Raw genomic sequence first — 20520 nt, forward strand, 5'->3', positions numbered from 1 at the left:
ACCCACTCCTTGAACATTAAGTAAAATTATTTGCTTATAATTATTATTATTATTATTGCCAAGAATTCAAAGATTTTTTTTCCAAAAAGATACTAAAAAAGAATATATGTACTTTTTGGGAAAAATTCTTTGAATTTTTGGTTTACATTTAGGGTTTTGTGATAATAATAATAATAATAATAATAATAATAATAATAATAATAATAATAGCAATGCTATTCTTGGTCTTGAAAAAAAACATGACTATTTTTTCAAAGAGGGAGTGTAGCCATAGGGCGGGTCATATCAACGCAACTGCCGCCTGTGGTACATACGCTTAATTTGCACTAAAAAATAATCAAAGCGCCGGTGGGAATGTTGGGTGGATAAGTGAGAATTAAATGATTTTCAATTTGGGTCATTTACATTCAACAAGCGGCAAATCACCAAGATCTCTTTGAAAGCATTCATTTAGCACTGATCATAAACAATAACTTTATTTCATAAACCATTGCATATATATTATACACTTATATATTGTATTTTAACCTCCAAATTGTATTAACTGTAAGTGGTTACGACGTCATTGTTTATTTGACGAGTATAGAGCCTTGATATTAGCTTAACGTCATTTAACCAAAGGAGTACTAAGTGATGTGAAAACTATATATATTGTAGTACTCAATGTTTCAATGTTCGACTATTTTTAAACGAACGTATATTCTCAATAACAATACTTTTTAAAAAGAAACAGTAATCCAGAGTTTGGAGCATAGAATATCGTTTTTGTCCATATTGTGATTGTATTGGGGGGGGGGACCAATTCCATTTTTTACTTGTGTATCCATTGTATACAAGTCTACGGTTTTAGAAAACAGTTTACAATGTGCTATTATGTCAGAACGAATTAATTAAAAAAATATAGCTTTATTTGTATACCATGATTTTAACTTGCGAACTGATTATATATCTCGTACTGTTGCATTATGTCTATGTATTCTATGTTGTCGTACATAGTTTTCAAATTGTCGGATTTGTTATAATATAGAAATGACTGGGCCATATCTCAAAACATAAAACTACGTTAGAAAAAAACAAACGCTTCTCCTAAGAAAAATAAAATTGGTTGAACTTATCCACAGTGTATTCGGAACTCTTCGGCCATTTTTATCGAAAACAAGTTCGGATATATTTGGACGGTTTACATGCTCACAAATTGGTATGTTTAAGTCCGCTGCAAGTAGATCGCGTAGTAATTTAATTTAGCAGTTAAACTTAATGACTTTACTCATGGGAATCTTAATTATTTGCAATAATTCACTTAATTTAAACTTAGATCAACATATACAAGCTAAAACAATACATTTAATTGATGATTATAATAAAAAATACGAACTACTTCAACTGATGTACCGGCATACATCCGAGGTTGTTTTCGATAAAAATGGCAGAGGAGATCCGAATGTGTATTCGGTAAAATGACCATATCCGGTGTAGAAGGACAAATACCTCGGTGAAAACCTAAACAATAAAAAGTCGATCCAGCATGTGAGCCCGTTTTTTAAATCACAAACCATTCAGCTTAAACCCCTTTTATTATGAATGATGGCCAATGGCCTTGGATGGTATACCCATACCCGTTTTTCATAAACGAAATAAGTCATGTTACGATGAGTGAACACAATTGGTGTAACTTGTCCTTCGATGGAAAATGGCCGAGGAACTCCGATTGCCTTTAACAATGTGTAGTTTCAAAGAATGTTTGCCTTAGACTTCTTGTGTCCTTTAAAACAAAAACAAAACGATTGGGAGATAAAGGAATTTGGACTAATTCCTTTTTATTTGTAGTTGGTTACGTTTCAGCCATATAAGAACTTGTGCCTTATGGCACGATGACATCGTTCCGTACACGATGTATTTCCCGTTAGTGTAGAGTACCTGCAACGAACGAATATATATGTATTGCAATAATAGGTCTCCAGCTTTTGATACATGTTACAAAGCCAAACGATTATATGTATAAACAAGAAAGTATATGTATTAATATGTATGTATTAAGCTTAGTCTTCTTAAGCTTAGTCTTCTGGAAACATGAGCAAAGATTACATTCATTTAGAAATGCCTTATAGCGTACACACGTTGATGACCTTACACGTATTGTTTATTTGAATAACTTTTTTTCTGATGCAGCCAATTAACTTGGCCAAAATAAATGTTGATTTTTATGCCGACAGTAATTAATATATTTGATTTGAGTAACCTCAGCATATGCCATCATATAACAGAAATGTGTCATCTCTGTATTACCGGCGTACCAACTTAAGATACCAACTAAACAAATAGTATGCGAATGTCATCAAATCTAGAACATTTGAAAAATACATGGTCCTCGTCTTTTATCACTTTTAAAAGACTGTCTAAACATATGAGAACTGTTTCTACTAATTTCAAGTACTCTACCTGTCTCACATCAGAACTGATATAATAGTGCAGATCATAACCGAAATGTTCGTCAACTGTATGTGTGCCTTTCATTGTATAGTACCAATTATTGTCATGGCATTCAACAGTTTGTTGCGAGATCCCGGCGGCCAGCATGTTGCTGTGCATGTCAAAGTTAAATGGGCATTCCCACTTGATCACCAATCGCCGTGGTGGATCAGAGTGTATTTTGTAAGACAGGGCACCAGACGTACCTGAAAGTAAAGAAGAAGGAAAAAACGAGTAAATACGCAGAGATGAAACTTGCACTGAGGCAGTCTAATCACATGGCAAAGAATTTAAGTGTGGGTCGGTGGGGCTTAGACTCTTTTACAAGAAGTTAACCGCACAATTGTTCGAATATTTATCACTTATCGGTATGGGCAATACTCGCCTGTGGCGGAATGGCCTACTTTACGCGTCGCTACGATGTTATTTCTCCACGGATCCGCTAAAGTAGGGGGAACACGGCGTTGCCCCAGTACAGCAGTTTCTGCCGTCATCAATCATGTTAGCCGTTCGGTTTTGGACGTTAAACAAGCATGTCACCGAACAGTTGTCTTGAATTAGCTGGTCAATATTTTTTTCAGTTATCTGTTCTTCGTATTCTGTAAAATAAACGACGTGATACGTGTTTATATTATTAAGTACCCTCGATTTCGGGCTAGAAAATCGGAAGCACGGAGGATTTTTTAAAAAGTATGTTTTCCTACGTATTGTTTACTATCCCAGAAATTGTTTGATTTGCAGCATGCGATGCCAATAAATAAAACAAACATTTTATGTCATGTATAATATCTTAGAGCATGTACGAAATCGGACACAATACTATTTAATACAAATAATAACAAAAATACAAACTGTACAATTATTTAATTGAAGTACCCATTGCGGATAGTTGATTAGACAGTTCCACAAGATTAGTGGATTGTTCCTAACATTGTTTATTTTACCTCTGCTACCTGGAAAATTAAATGTTGGTTTTGTTTACATAGAAATGAGACATTGCACGTGTTTCATGTATTAAAACGTTTGTGAAATATATCGTTTTAAACAAGTTTTCAAACAACTACAATTGTTTGTTTCAGCATATGCCGGAAATATATTTAATTGCCTGCAAGTGATCATATTCATAAATGATCTTATACTCAATGGAAGAAATTTCTAATGTAATGTTCCTGGAGTCATAAAGGCCGGAGCCCGGAAAGTAAACATTTCCGGATAGTACAGTTGGGCGTAGGTTTTTATGTTATACGTACAAAGTAAATAGTATTATCGTGTGAAAAGTAAGTTGATATTTTAAACTTCGTTTGAGCTATTAATAATAGGATAATCAAGTAAACCTCTACACGGATTTCGCCATTATCGTTATTACTTGTTAGAGGTGATTTCGTATATTTAATACTTATGTTATGGTTTTAGTATTAAATGTCTAAATTTAGCTAGTAAATGATTAATTAATACGAACTAAGTTGTATTCTTAATAGTTTCCTACTTTTTCGTAAGTTTGATAAACTTGACACCCCTTCTCTGTAACGTTAGTTTCCTACTTTTTCGTAAGTTTGATAAACTTGACACCCCTTCTCTGTAACGTTAGTTTTACATAATGCTTTCGCCCATCGGGTTTGTTAAAATGGACCATTCCATTTTGGTCACGTGATGTTAGGGTATATAAGAAGCGAAATGCATAGAAATAGTTAGTCCTGTTCTCACAACACTTTCTTGTTAATGAACTGACCGTGAGTCTTGCCCATCCTTTAAATAAATACCATTCTTACACGTAAATGTTTTTTAAGATACAATGCAATATCAAATTTAAGACTGGAGAAATAAAACCATATATATCAAATATTCAGAGCTGTGGGACCTCCCTAGATGTCATTCATCGCAGGTTTCGCGGAATTTTGGGTAAAAAATTACTCCTTTGACGAATATCCCATCGACCGATGGGGGTAAAACTCCCCTTTTGGCTTCAAAATTCTGTTTAAGTCACACTTGGGGATGTGACGGGGTCAAGCCATAATGCAGCCATTATAGGGCGCGGGCAGACCTATATAAACTCAACAACAACAACGAAATAGTTAGTTCGTGTCTCGACGCCGATGTGAGAACATCAAGTTAATATATAGGGAAGCTTTGAGGTATCTTTTAGTACTGTTTAGGGCGGGTTCTGAACTATAGGAGGCCAGGAGAATTTAAGTGAAGTATTGCGCTACAGCTTCTAGTTTCCAGGTTCGGGCATCCGTGGGGTTTCATTTTGGCCTCTTAGTAAGCCTGGATCATTGAGATTCAGACGGAACAGGGTCAATGGTTTGATTCCCCGTAAAGGCTATACATTTAGGACTGTGGATTTCGCTGATATATTGTGAGTGGTTTATAAGCGTTTTGTATGCTGGTCCTGTTTGAAGTTATAGCATAGTTGTTGTAGTGTTTCTGTTTGTTCGTTCTTGCTTTTGGGATAATTGAACGTTGATTCTTGAACCATACCAATTATTTCTAATAATTCGGTTTTGTAAGCAATCATTGTCAACACGTGTATATAATATTAATTTCATACTTATTTTTTGGGACAATGCAGTCCGAGAATAGGTTTATAGTTTAATTTAAGGTAGCGTGTCCGAGCTAGCTAGGGAAGAAACGTTACACTAATAGCTGACTGCCAGTTACCATAGTCATGTATGATCTTATACTCAATGACAGAAATTCTTAATGCTGATTGTCAGTGATCATTTTCATGTATGATCTCAAACGCAATGGCAGGAATTCTTATTGACTGACTGCCAGTGATCATATTCATGTATGATCTCGTACTCATTGGAAGGAATTCTTATTGACTGACTGCCAGTGATCATATTCATGTATGATCTCATACTCAATGGCAAGAATTCTTATTGACTGACTGCCAGTGATCATATTCATGTATGATCTCATACTCAATGGAAGGAATTCTTATTGACTGACTGCCAATGATCATATTCATGTATGATCTCGTACTCATTGGAAGGAATTCTTATTGACTGATTGCCAGTGATCATATTCATGTATGATCTCATACTCAATGGCAAGAATTCTTATTGACTGACTGCCAGTGATCATATTCATGTATGATCTTATACTCGATGGCAGGAATTCTTATTGACTGACTGCCAGTGATCATATTCATGTATGATCTCATACTCAATGGCAAGAATTCTTATTGACTGACTGCCAGTGATCATATTCATGTATGATCACATACTCAATGGCAAGAATTCTTATTGACTGACTGCCAGTGATCATATTCATGTATGATCTCATACTCAATGGCAAGAATTCTTATTGACTGAGTGCCAGTGATCATATTCATGTATGATCTCATACTCAATGGCAAGAATTCTTATTGACTGACTGCCAGTGATCATATTCATGTATGATCTTATACTCGATGGCAGGAATTCCTATTGACTGACTGGCCTGCTAGTGACCACATTCATGTATGATCTTATATCTCACCTCCTATATGAATGAGTTTGTTATTAATGGATGACTGCCAGTGATCATATTCATTGTTGATCTTACACTCAAAGGCAGGATTTTTTTATTGATTGACTGCCAGTGATCATATTCATGTATGCTCGTTTATTCAATGACAGAAAGTCATATTAACCGAGACGCAGCCAGTTAATATCAGATCATATGCAAAGGCGCTCAGTCAATAATTGTATAATATTTCTTTGCTGTACCCGTACACTTAACGACGATTACTATACAAGTACAGTTTTACCTGAATATCACCTTCGCTCTCGATAGCCTCTATCATCATGGAAGCCCTTCTCTCCAGACCCAGGTCTGAATATAAATTTTACTCCTAGTTATTTTCTCTTAGTTGTTTTATTTGGTGAACATTATGATATTCATTTCTCTGATTTCTGTTTGCATTGCCCATATTAACATTCATATTTACAAGTGTACAATATTGCATGCGATACAAAACAAAGCGTTAAGTTGCCAACAAGTAAAATTAATCATTTCGTATTAAACATACGTTGTGTCTAAAGAGCACCCAGAATGTTATGACAAGTAAAACGGTCGGTGTCTTGGGTTAAGATTAGAATATGTTTCATTACAGACACCAACTTATGTAAGACATCATTGAAAAAAACAGCACATTTCCTGTAGTATAGTGGCAACTGCAAGTAACAACAATAGACAATGTCAATATATAGCCAACAGTCAACGATGACCTTGTTTTTCTTGCATACCGGACGTGTGTTTCCGGTATTGTGACCAGTACTGGAAAAACCCGTCTTACATATCCCATGAAGGATGAGTCACGCGCAACAACGCGCCACTTCTTATTTCTTTTATTGTATGGTTTATAAAAAGTATATTATGCAATTTCAATAAAGCGCAATCAAATATTTAAGTATGAAAGTCTTTTAATTAAAATTGAAAATAAATTATCGTTAAAACGCGATTTTTAGAGGAACTTTTTGAAGTCAATTGTGATTTAAAATTACTGCGCTTTATGACGTCAGTAAACAACGTCACACGCGCGTTTTGTAGAAATGTACAAAGGTGCGTTTTCTACGTCAAGTTTTCCACAAATTCATAATTTTAGGTATGCAAGAAAAAATATCAATCATGTGGTGTATCCGGTACGGATAGAAAAATCCGACCCGATGGCACGCGCGTAAGCCGGTAACGAGGCGTGTGCCCTCGGGTCGGATTTTTCTATCCGTACCGGAAACACATGATAGATACTTATAATATTCACTATGTCCAATGCCTCACAGACACTGAACAAGAGACATAAAACGTTATCGTGAAGTCATCTAAGACAGAATACGCAAACATCAAAATATTGTATCAATAAGTTGTGGCTTATTTCTAAGAAAGGTCAGTAAAAGCAGGAGTTCACTGAGTGGGGTCGGATAACCCCGCGTATACACAAACTCACACTGGTCCCAATATTTACCAATTAGAGCAAATTTATAACATATAACCTTCATTTTCTGGATCTGTCTGAACATGTTTTGGATAAATTTTCAATGTGGCGATGAACATCTAGGAAGAAGAAAATTTGCTTATGTCATACAGTTGTTTACAATACTATTGTACACGATAAAAACGATAATTCATTCATGAAGAATAGGCTGAACAGAACAGGTCAAAAGATTACTTACTGTCAATCGCAGCATTCCTTTTGATTGCATTGACTAATGTCTTCAATTTCCGCATTGCTCTTTGCCCTGTGAAAAGGAAATGTGTCATATATTTCCGTATTATTCTAAAGATAGGCCATATAGTTAAGTTTTATTTGTGAATTATGGCATATATTTGAGTTTTATTCTTCCGATAGGCCATATAGTTTAGTTTTATTTGTGAAATGTGACATATATTTCCGTTTTATTCTAAAGATGGGCCATATAGTTCAGTTTTATTTGAGAAATGTGGCATATATTTGAGTTAAATAACAGACGTACCATACGCGAAAGCAACAGCGGTCTTTTAGCGCCATTCATTACTGCAAACATATAAAACTGATTAAATAAGCACATCCAATGGACTTTATCAAACATACAAAATTTAATTTGTCTATATCTGTAAACTTTAACGTATGGACAGGCTTATTTTAAAATCAGCCGTAAGCGTAGAAGTATTATTATGTTTCCAAATACACCGTAAGCTTTTTTTTATTGCACTGCCTCGATTCAATCAATGTAACTCGATGTAGACCACACCAATCTCAGCTGCTTTCGAGCTGGTTTTGTCGATAACAGGTGTATGATCGTCAAGAAAAAAACATTACATACATTTCCCACTTAAACATGGTCAGACATATCAGACCGGAAACTATGGCAACCACTGCACCGATGAGAGTGAATGGAAGCGGAAAGGCGTCTTCAATCTAAAACAGCATTGACCTTTTTTTAGAAATTATTTTTTTATGAACGAAATGTATGTCGTATCTTAATTTTTACAATACCGGAATAAATTATTGCTGAAATGAAATTCAATGAAATATTGCCTTCTGTCAAATCGAAGCATCTCGGCCTTTTTCCTTGGATGTATGCTACTGCATTAGTAAAAGTAGTTCGTATAATTAATAATAATACAATCTAATATTAATTAGGTCAAGGTTTTAAACGTGTAATTTATGTTACTTATTTCAAATTGGTTCCTTCTTAAAGACCTAGTTTAATGAATGTTTGGCATGACAATCCCTTGCTGTGCATCTCCCGCTGATTGCATTGATGTCAGAGTAGGGGCCAATTTCCTATTTATTTGTTTATTGGGTCAGGACTATTTAGGGTCAATTTCTATAATAAAATCTCCAAAACTGATATTCATATCGGAGATCTGATAAGACAATTTGGCATTAAGATTATGATCAATACATAGACATTGTGTTCATCAATACACGGTTGGGGGGGGGGGGTCACTTATAAACGGATTAACTAGGCCTTTAAGTGTATAATTGTAAAAATAATTGAGATTCCTAAGGGTAAAGTCATCAGGCTTAAATGCCAAATTGGAACTACTACACGATCTAATGTAAGGAATTCTTACATTGTAAAACCGTCCACAAACATCCGATGTTGTTTTCGATGGTAAATGGCCGAGGTGGTCCGATTGGCCTTGTGTCAAGGCTTACTAATACGTGAGCATGCAATAACATAACATTTTCTTGCACACCGGATATAACGTCTGGCACACAATATTCCAAATGATTTACGGGCAACAACGCGCCACATTTTATTTGTCTTTATTAGATTCACATAACCGCTAGATCAATTACTCATCGTTGGTGCAAAGAAAATAGCTATCGACTCTTACGTGGTGCAGCTGTGCCTTTTGTTTATTTGTACACACATGAGTATGACTTACATTTCCTCTGATAGTTTTATTAAATGGACACATTTCGAAAATCGGTGAAAGTGGTGCCGTATAAGAACACCTCTACGATTTCGTTTCAACAAATACTTCAATATTCAGAATTGTTAATGGAAGCAAACTTTCTTTCTTTTAGTGTGGAATTTTATTTCTTTAAATTTGTAAATAAAATTTGAGAAAATCACTTAAAAGTTAGAATTACCCATTTAATAAAAGTGGAGGCGCTGTTGCCCTAGTGGTGACTCTTATATGCCACAAAAACCAACTTCTTGCATATAACAATCATCAACACTTCTAACACCAAAGTGATGTTCATCGGCGTAGCTCCAATAGGCACGGTAGGCCCGGGCCTACACTTCGTTTCCAAAATGAAAAATACAAAACGTCCAAATCTGCTATAAAAGCTGAAAGGTAAGGGGGGTGACAGCTGATGCCTACTTTATATTCAAGTTAACTCTCAAGGTTAACTAAGTATATTTTTTCTTAAAGTTTAGTGCCTTTTTTTGAAGACAGTCGAACCGTTTAACAAATAGATTCGATAATATTTATACAGCAACCGGCAAGCGTATAATTTTAATGAGCGTCTGTTTCACTCGGCTTTACAAGTATAAGTTGCGAAGCGGGAGTATATTTTGAAAGTCATTCAACATGTTTCCCCCTTACCCCGATCCTGGAGATTCCGATGGATCGTGGAATGATGAATTCAAACTCAGACTTTTATCACAGATGTGGGAATTAGGCAGTGTTTTCAAATTTCCATCGAGGTACGTGTGGGAGACAGAAAGGAAAAAAAATCTGTTTGCGTTCGTTTTGTTTCCAAGAGGAGAGGCATGTCGTTCTTGAACAGTCTTTAGGGTTTGTCACTTGCAAGTCAATAAAGGGAGTATATTTTGCACAAGGCATACTCGAATATCTGCAAGGCACCGGCTTAGATATTTTGAAGATTCGGGGCCAGTGCTATGATGGCGCAAGAAACATGGCGGACAAGTACTATGGTGTTCAGGCGCTCATCCGTGAATGATTACCACTTGCTAACTACATCCATTGTAAGTCGCTTTGCCTAAACCTGTCATTTGTCCAAAGCTCCAAACTTCCATGCGTCAGGACCACGATGTCTACAGTGTAGGATATCGCATTTGCGTTTGACTACTCTGCAAAACGCCTCACAGCATTTGCAGATGAACTGGCAGAAGACGTTGCTAAAAAGCAAGCGATGAAAAGCTGATAAAAGTTTAAGACCTTGTGTGAAACAAGTTGGATGAGCAGGGCAGATGCGCTTCGTACATTCAAGAATGCCTACCGCGTTGTCGACAATGCGCTCGAAGATCTTCAGGAAAATGGTGACGTCAATGCCCGCGATCACCTCAACGCTTTACTGTAGTTCCAGTTTATTGTTACTCTTGTGACAACAGAGCACATTTTGAGCAATCGAGTAGGTTTTACAGCAGAACTTAGCGGTAATAGTTTGTGCTTATTACTACATGCGACTTCAGTTACCAATTGAACAAAAATGGGAAAAAACACAGCAAAAACATAGATAATAACTTCAAAAATTTGAAAATTATTCTCAGAACAAAACGTGTTGCATCTACAGACTTATGTAAGATATTTTATAATTAAAAGTAAATCATCAGTTAAAAAATATCTGTCTGCTTTCTTTTATTTTTCATACACGATGAAACAGTGAATTTTTGCATGAACATAATATATATATTTCTCATATATATCTAGGTGGACATGGATCTGTTGGAGGCAATCGAGCAAACGCAGATGGTCATGCAGATATATCGAGCTGAGAGGGTTGACCCCCTTGTATGGATTGCCCTTTATCAGGAAGCTGTGACTTTAGCTGACGAGTTCCATGTACATGTGTAAACATATAACCTGTATTTGCAATCCGCCCGGTTAGCTCAATCGGTAGAGCGTTGGACTGTGAATCGGACAACCCGGGTTAGATTCCCAGGCGGACCAGGTCACTTATGTTGTGATTTGTTATGAAATTCGCACTGTACCACTGCCCCTGGCAAGTACAGAAGTTGTCAGTTCCCTGCAAATGTGAAGGCACCTAGTACTGGTTAACCGCCTGGTAGCCTGCCCAGGATAGGTGTGCGGTGGTTGAACTGTCACTCTTGGACCCTTCAATGTGCTCACGCCGGGACCCGGAGTATAAACTACTAACACCACCACCTGTATTTGCATGTTGATTTTATGTGGTTGCCAATAAAAACATGCATTGATCCACTGGTGCATTTAGCAAATCGTCTTAACGCAATAATTAACAATTCAAAGGAACACAGATAAATGATAAAAAACGTTTTTGTAACAGTTCGAAATGCATCGAGATCCGTATTCAGATATACGAGGTAAACTTCTATTAGGTATTTTGCATTCTTCTACCTAGAACAGTTTAATCGATTCGGCTGTCTTTTAATATCGATTGAATGTTTTATTTTTGTTTTACCTAGATTGACCCAGCAGTGCCAAGACAAGCAGCCAGAGAGAGAAACAGGGTGAACTATGATGTACAGGACCCCGGTCGGTATTGGACGGTTTCCCTCTTCTACGTTTTTGTTGACCACCTGCTTCAAGAAATGGATACTTGTATCCTAAAGAATGAAGAGCACTTCCATGCTCAGTGTTTAAATCCGACCAAATTTGAAGGTCTCCAGCCGGCCAATGTGGACAGGATCTACGAGGCTTATGAACCGGACATGCCCAAGACTCGACAAGAGTTCAGCGAGAAAGTAATAAGGTGGAATCTGCGATGACAGCTGAAAGATACAAAGCCTTCGACACAGCTGGCGACACAAAACAAGACATCGGAGGCAGCTTATCCCTGCATATACACTATACTGCAGATACTGCTGACCATGCCTGCCACATCCGCCTCATGTGAGCGCTCCTTCAGTTCCATGAGTCGCATCAAGACATACATTTGTTCTACAATGACCGGCGAGAGGCTATCCTCACTTGGCGTCCTCTATATTCATCGCGATGTTGCGATAGACATAAATAAAATCATAAACACATTTGCTTCAGTCAAATGCATGAACTTGGATTTCATTTAAAGACCCTCGATCTACCAACTGGACACGCTTGTTTAACCATTCAGCATTACAAACATATTTTCTATTTTGAAGCTTTTTTGACAAGTTAGTATCAACCTTTGTATTTCAGTTCTGTTTTTGTAAATCATACGTAAGACAAAACTGAAACTATTTTGAAGACTAAAAAGGCTCCAGATATACGCCAAATCGCACCATATCGGATCTATAGTTTAAAAAACTCTAGGGGGAGGGCCCCCAAGCCCCCCTACCAAGTGGGCCTATACTTCTAAATAGGCACAGCTACGCCCCTGATGTTCAGTTTTCAAGTTATTTCTGTTGATGTTAGCCTCATTTCACAATAAATGTTTTAATGATTTGCATTATTAAATTCAGTCGCGTCTCCCAGTTTCTCAGCACTATCAGTGCTTTGATTTCTAGTTCTGAATTTTACGATTTTATTTGGGTTTAACACATTAATAATTTCAGTTTGAAAATTCGCTGCCAGTGACACACCATCGTGGGGTACCCATGAAAGTGTAACGGAAGAAAGTACCGTGGTTGCCGACGAAGGTAACACTAACAATACTTGTTATAATACTTTTTCACCTTTTACAAGTGTACTAAACAGCGAAAATCAATCTACATAATATATAGTAGATGGCAAGCTTATAAATAAGTCTAAACTCACCTCCATATATAACATACTGAAATATAAAATAAACAATTTCTGCTTAGTGTCTTAAAACATTTTTAAACTTACATGTACACTTTATTGAATTATCAGTAAAGGGTTGTCATAGTTGAAGCCGTTACCTATGGAGGCATATAGCTGCCGTAATATAACCTTTGAACTTTCGCGAATTGTTTCGTGTTAATCACTAATTTTTGCGATAATTATCTAGCTATCTAGTTTAGTAGTTAATATTCGCGAAACTTGTTCGGTAAGATAACTGGTTATCTAATTATGATTTATGAATTCCAGTTAGTAAGTAACTTCTTAACTGGTTAACTAGATAAGATTTGTGTTACCGGTGGTAGTTGAATTCGCATATGACCAGTTACTGGTGGCAGTTCTCGGGCACTTTAAAGCCAGTTTTTAGTCTAATGATTTTTATCTTACCGAAAACGTTTCGCGAATGTTAACTAGATAGCTAGATAATTATCAGGAAAATTAAATGGTTAACACGTTATCTTACGGCAGTTACATGCCACCATAGGAACGCTATCAGGTTATCTTACGGCAGTAATATGCCGTCATACGAACGCTATTAGGTTATCTTACGGCAGTAATATGCCGTCATACGAACGCTATTAGGTTACCTTACGGCAGTAATATGCCGTCATACGAACGCCATCGGGTTATCTTACAACAGTATGCTACCATACGAACGTCCATCATACGAACGCTATCAGGTTATCTTACGACAGTTATATGCCACCATAGGAACGCCATCGGGTTATCTTACAACAGTATGCTACCATACGAACGTCCATCATACGAACGCTATCAGGTTATCTTACGACAGTTATATGCCACCATAGGAACGCCATCGGGTTATCTTACAACAGTATGCTACCATACGAACGTCCATCATACGAACGCTATCAGGTTATCTTACGGCAGTAATATGCCACCATAGGAACGCCATCGGGTTATCTTACAACAGTATGCTACCATACGAACGTCCATCATACGAACGCTATCAGGTTATCTTACGACAGTTATATGCCACCATAGGAACGTCATCGGGTTATCTTACGACAGTATGCTACCATACGAACGCCCATCATACGAACGCTATCAGTTTATCTTACGGCAGTAATATGCCACCATAGGAACGCTATCATGTCATCTTACGGCAGATACATGCCACCATAGGAACGCTATCAGGTTATCTTACGGCAGTAAATAAGTGTAAACTCACCTCTATCTATAACATACTGAAATATAAAACAAACAATTTCTGCTTAGTGTCTTAAAACATTTTTAAACATACATGTACACTTTATTGAATTATCAGTAATATCACACAAGGTATATGTAGTCTCATGGTTAAAGAGAATATCTCACTTCAAACAACTATTGAAAATTACAACGACAATACCTTGACGAACTAAACGTGTCCCCAGTCTAAATTGATGATAAAGTTTTGAAATGTTCAAATAGATACAGACCAACACATCAGGTATACACTTACACGATAAGAAGCTTGACGTCGTAGTAACATATTTTTACACAAGGTTTATGTAGTCTCATGATTAAAGAAGTAATTTTATTAAAACGTATCCTACAGTGACAACTTCAAAAGTCAAACATTTAACCTTGACATTGTTTATATACAGGCGCAAGGTTCAATGCCAAACACCCTGTACGTTAGACACACAACGCCACAAGACAACAGACACAGATCACTAGCATACATAAAAATATATAGTCGAAACTCATTGGCTCGAACTCCCAGGGACCGGCGAAAATACTTCGAGCCTCGATAAATTCGAGCCAAGCGGAATTGCTTACATTCAGTATAAATAAATCGGTCCTTTAAATCAAGATCAAGCCAACGAGGAATTCGAGTCAAGCGAGATCGAGCCAACGGGGTTCGACTTTAGTTATTAATAAATGTTACAACTAAAGGAAAGTCAATAAAAGCAGGCGAATAGTATAATGGCAAGTACAAGTAACAACAATAGACCCATTGAAGAAATCATCACCATTTCCTATAGTATAATGGCAACTGCAAGTAACAAACAATAGACACCATTGAAAATAAACTCATCACATTTCCCTATAGTATAATGGCAACTGCAAGTACAACAATAGACACCATTGAAGAAATCATCACATTTCCTATAGTATAATGGCAACTACAAGTAACAACAATAGACACCATTGAAGAAATCACCACATTTCCATTAGTATAATGGCAACTACAAGTAACAACAATAGACACCATTGAAGAAACTCATCACATTTCCTATAGTATAATGGCAACTGCAAGTAACAACAATAGACACCATTGAAGAAACTCATCACATTTCTATAGTATAATGGCAACTGCAAGTAACAACAATAGACACCATTGAAGATCATCACATTTCCTATAGTATAATGGCAACTGCAAGTAACAACAATAGACCACCATTGAAGAAATCACCACATTTCCTATAGTATAATGGTAACTGCAAGTAACAACAATAGACACCATTGACAAATAAACTCATCACATTTCCTATAGTATAATGGCAACTGCAAGTAACAACAATAGACACCATTGAAGAAAGTCATTACATTTCCTATAGTATAATGGCAATTGCAAGTAACAACAATAGACACCATTGAAGAAATCACCACATTTCCTATAGTATAATGGCAACTGCAAGTAACAACAATAGACACCATTGACAAATAAACTCATCACATTTCCTATAGTATAATGCCGACTGCAAGTAACAATAATAGACACCATTGAAGAAATCATCACATTTCCTATAGTATAATGGCAACTGCTAGTACCAACAATAGACACCATTGACAAATAAACTCATCACATTTCCTATAGTATAATGGCAACTGCAAGTAACAACAATAGACACCATTGAAGAAATCATCACATTTCCTATAGTATAATGGCAACTACAAGTAACAACAATAGACACCATTGAAGAAATCACCACATTTCCTATAGTATAATGGCAACTGCAAGTAACAACAATAGACACCATTGACAAATAAACTCATCACATTTCCTATAGTATAATGGCAACTTCAAGTAACAACAATAGACACCATTGAAGAAATCATAACATTTCCTATAGTATAATGGCAACTACAAGTAACAACAATAGACACCATTGAAGAAATCATCACATTTCCATTAGTATAATGGCAACTGCAAGTAACAACAATAGACACCATTGAAGAAACTCATCACATTTCCTATAGTATAATGGCAACTGCAAGTAACAACAATAGACACCATTGAAGAAACTCATCACATTTCCTATAGTATAATGGCAACTGCAAGTAACAACAATAGACACCATTGAAGAATCATCACATTTCCTATAGTATAATGGCAACTGCAAGTAACAACAATAGACACCATTGAAGAAATCACCACATTTCCTATAGTATAATGGCAACTGCAAGTAACAACAATAGACACCATTGACAAATAAACTCATCACATTTCCTATAGTATAATGGCAACTGCAAGTAACAACAATAGACACCATTGAAGAAACTCATCACATTTCCTATAGTATAATGGCAACTGCAAGTAACAACAATAGACACCATTGAAGAAATCACCACATTTTCTATAGTATAATGGCAACTGCAAGTAACAACAATAGACACCATTGACAAATAAACTCATCACATTTCCTATAGTATAATGCCAACTGCAAGTAACAATAATAGACACCATTGAAGAAATCATCACATTTCCTATAGTATAATGGCAACTGCAAGTACCAACAATAGACACCATTGACAAATAAACTCATCACATTTCCTATAGTATAATGGCAACTGCAAGTAACAACAATAGACACCATTGAAGAAATCATCACATTTCCTATAGTATAATGGCAACTACAAGTAACAACAATAGACACCATTGAAGAAATCACCACATTTCCTATAGTATAATGGCAACTGCAAGTAACAATAATAGACACCATTGAACAATAATAGACATCATTGAAGAAATCATCACATTTCCTATAGTATAATGGCAACTGCAAGTAACAACAATAGACATGATTGAAGAAATCATCACATTTCCTATAGTATAATGGCAACTGCAAGTAACAACAATAGACACCATTGAAGAAACTCATCACATTTCCTATAGTATAATGGCAACTGCAAGTAACAACAATAGACACCATTGAAGAAACTCATCACATTTCCTATAGTATAATGGCAACTGCAAGTAACAACAATATACACCATTGAAGAAATCATCACATTTCCTATAGTATAATGCCGACTGCAAGTAACAACAATAGACATCATTGAAGAAACTCATCACATTTCCTATAGTATAATGGCAACTGCAAGTAACAATAATAGACATCATTGAAGATATCATCACATTTCCTATAGTATAATGGCAACTGCAAGTAAAAACAATAGACACCATTGAAGAAACTCAACACATTTCCTATAGTATAATGGCAACTGCAAGTAACAATAATAGACATCATTGAAGAAATCATCACATTTCCTATAGTATAATGGCAACTGCAAGTAACAACAATAGACATCATTGAAGAAATCATCACATTTCCTATAGTATAATGGCAACTGCAAGTAACAACAATAGACACCATTGAAGAAATCACCACATTTCCTATAGTATAATGGCAACTGCAAGTAACAATAATAGACACCATTGAAGAAATCATCACATTTCCTATAGTATAATGGCAACTGCAAGTAACAACAATAGACACCATTGAAGAAATCATCACATTTCCTATAGTATAATGGCAACTGCAAGTAACAACAATAGACACCATTGAAGAAATCATCACATTTCCTATAGTATAATGGCAACTGCAAGTAACAATAATAGACACCATTGAAGAAATCATCACATTTCCTATAGTATAATGGCAACTGCAAGTACCAACAATAGACACCATTGAAGAAATCATTTCCTATAGCATAATGGCAACTGCAAGTAACAACAATAGACACCATTGAAGAAATCATCACATTTCCTATAGTATAATGGCAACTGCAAGTAACAATAATAGACATCATTGAAGAAATCATCACATTTCCTATAGTATAATGGCAACTACAAGTAACAATAATAGACACCATTGAAGAAATCATTTCCTATAGTATAATGGCAACTACAAGTAACAACAACAGACACCATTGAAGAAATCCTCACATTTCCTATAGTATAATGGCAACTGCAAGTAACAATAATAGACATCATTGAAGAAATCATCACATTTCCTATAGTATAATGGCAACTACAAGTAACAATAATAGACACCATTGAAGAAATCATTTCCTATAGCATAATGGCAACTGCAAGTAACAACAATAGACACCATTGAAGAAATCATCACATTTCCTATAGTATAATGGCAACTGCAAGTAACAACAATAGACACCATTGAAGAAACTCACCACATTTCCTATAGTATAATGGCAACTGCAAGTAACAATAATAGACACCATTGAAGAAACTCACCACATTTCCTATAGTATAATGGCAACTGCAAGTAACAACAATAGACACCATTGAAGAAATCATCACATTTCCTATAGTATAATGGCAACTACAAGTAACAACAATAGACACCATTGAAGAAATCATCACATTTCCTATAGTATAATGGCAACTACAAGTAACAACAATAGACACCATTGAAGAAACTCATTACATTTCCTATAGTATAATAGCAACTGCAAGTAACAATAATAGACACCATTGAAGAAATCATCACATTTCCTATAGTATAATGGCAACTGCTAGTAACAACAATAGACACCATTGAAGAAATCATCACATTTCCTATAGTATAATGGCAACTGCAAGTAACAATAATAGACATCATTGACGAAAACATCACATTTCCTATAGTATAATGGCAACTGCAAGTAACAATAATAGACACCATTGAAGACACTCACCACATTTCCTATAGTATAATGGCAACTGCAAGTAACAACAATAGACACCATTGAAGAAATCATCACATTTTCTATAGTATAATGGCAACTTCAAGTAACAATAATAGACAGCATTGAAGAAATCATCACATTTCCTATAGCATAATGGCAACTGCTAGTAACAACAACAGACACCATTGAAGAAATCATCACATTTCCTATAGTATAATGGCAACTGCAAGTAACAATAATAGACATCATTGAAGAAATCATCACATTTCCTATAGTATAATGGCAACTGCAAGTAACAATAATAGACACCATTGAAGAAACTCACCACATTTCCTATAGTATAATGGCAACTGCTAGTAACAACAATAGACACCATTGAAGAAATCATCACATTTCCTATAGTATAATGCCAACTGCAGGTAACAATAATAGACACCATTGAAGAAATCATCACATTTCCTATAGTATAATGGCAACTATAAGTAACAATAATAGACACCATTGAAGAAATCATCACATTTCCTATAGTATAATGGCAACTGCAAGTAACAACAATAGACACCATTGAAGAAATCATCACATTTCCTATAGTATAATGGCAACTACAAGTAACAACAATAGACACCATTGAAGAAATCATCACATTTCCTATAGTATAATGGCAACTGCAAGTACCAAAATAGACACCATTGAAGAAATCATCACATTTCCTATAGTATAATGGCAACTGCAAGTACCAAAATAGACACCATTGAAGAAATCATCACATTTCCTATAGTATAATGGCAACTTCAAGTAACAACAATAGACACCATTGAAGAAATCATCACATTTCCTATAGTATAATGGCAACTACAAGTAACAACAATAGACACCATTGAAGAAATCACCACATTTCCTATAGTATAATGGCAACTGCAAGTAACAATAATAGACACCATTGAACAATAATAGACATCATTGAAGAAATCATCACATTTCCTATAGTATAATGGCAACTGCAAGTAACAACAATAGACACGATTGAAGAAATCATCACATTTCCTATAGTATAATGGCAACTGCAAGTAACAACAATAGACACCATTGAAGAAACTCATCACATTTCCTATAGTATAATGGCAACTGCAAGTAACAACAATAGACACCATTGAAGAAACTCATCACATTTCCTATAGTATAATGGCAACTGCAAGTAACAACAATATACACCATTGAAGAAATCATCACATTTCCTATAGTATAATGGCAACTGCAAGTAACAATAATAGACATCATTGAAGAAATCATCACATTTCCTATAGTATAATGGCAACTGCAAGTAACAACAATAGACATCATTGAAGAAATCACCACATTTCCTATAGTATAATGGCAACTGCAAGTAACAATAATAGACACCATTGAAGAAATCATCACATTTCCTATAGTATAATGGCAACTGCAAGTAACAACAATAGACACCATTGAAGAAATCATCAC

The 20520-nt window shown here is 35.7% G+C and overlaps 1 protein-coding gene across 1 annotated transcript in view; it reads right to left on the bottom strand.

Annotated features, from left to right (window-relative positions):
• Positions 1-2618: 2618 nt before the first annotated feature.
• The window catches only part of LOC128219483 (uncharacterized), a 28797-nt gene continuing 10895 nt past the window's right edge, over positions 2619-20520 (bottom strand). Inside the window, exons 7-8 of the mRNA XM_052927292.1 lie at positions 6224-6288; positions 2619-2675 (exon numbers count right to left, since the gene is read on the bottom strand). Of these exons, the coding sequence (XP_052783252.1) occupies positions 2619-2675; positions 6224-6288 (122 nt within the window). The remainder of the gene's footprint in view (positions 2676-6223; positions 6289-20520) is intronic.

This window comes from Mya arenaria, chromosome 15 (assembly GCF_026914265.1).
Source record: "Mya arenaria isolate MELC-2E11 chromosome 15, ASM2691426v1".
Taxonomy (NCBI): domain Eukaryota; kingdom Metazoa; phylum Mollusca; class Bivalvia; order Myida; family Myidae; genus Mya; species Mya arenaria.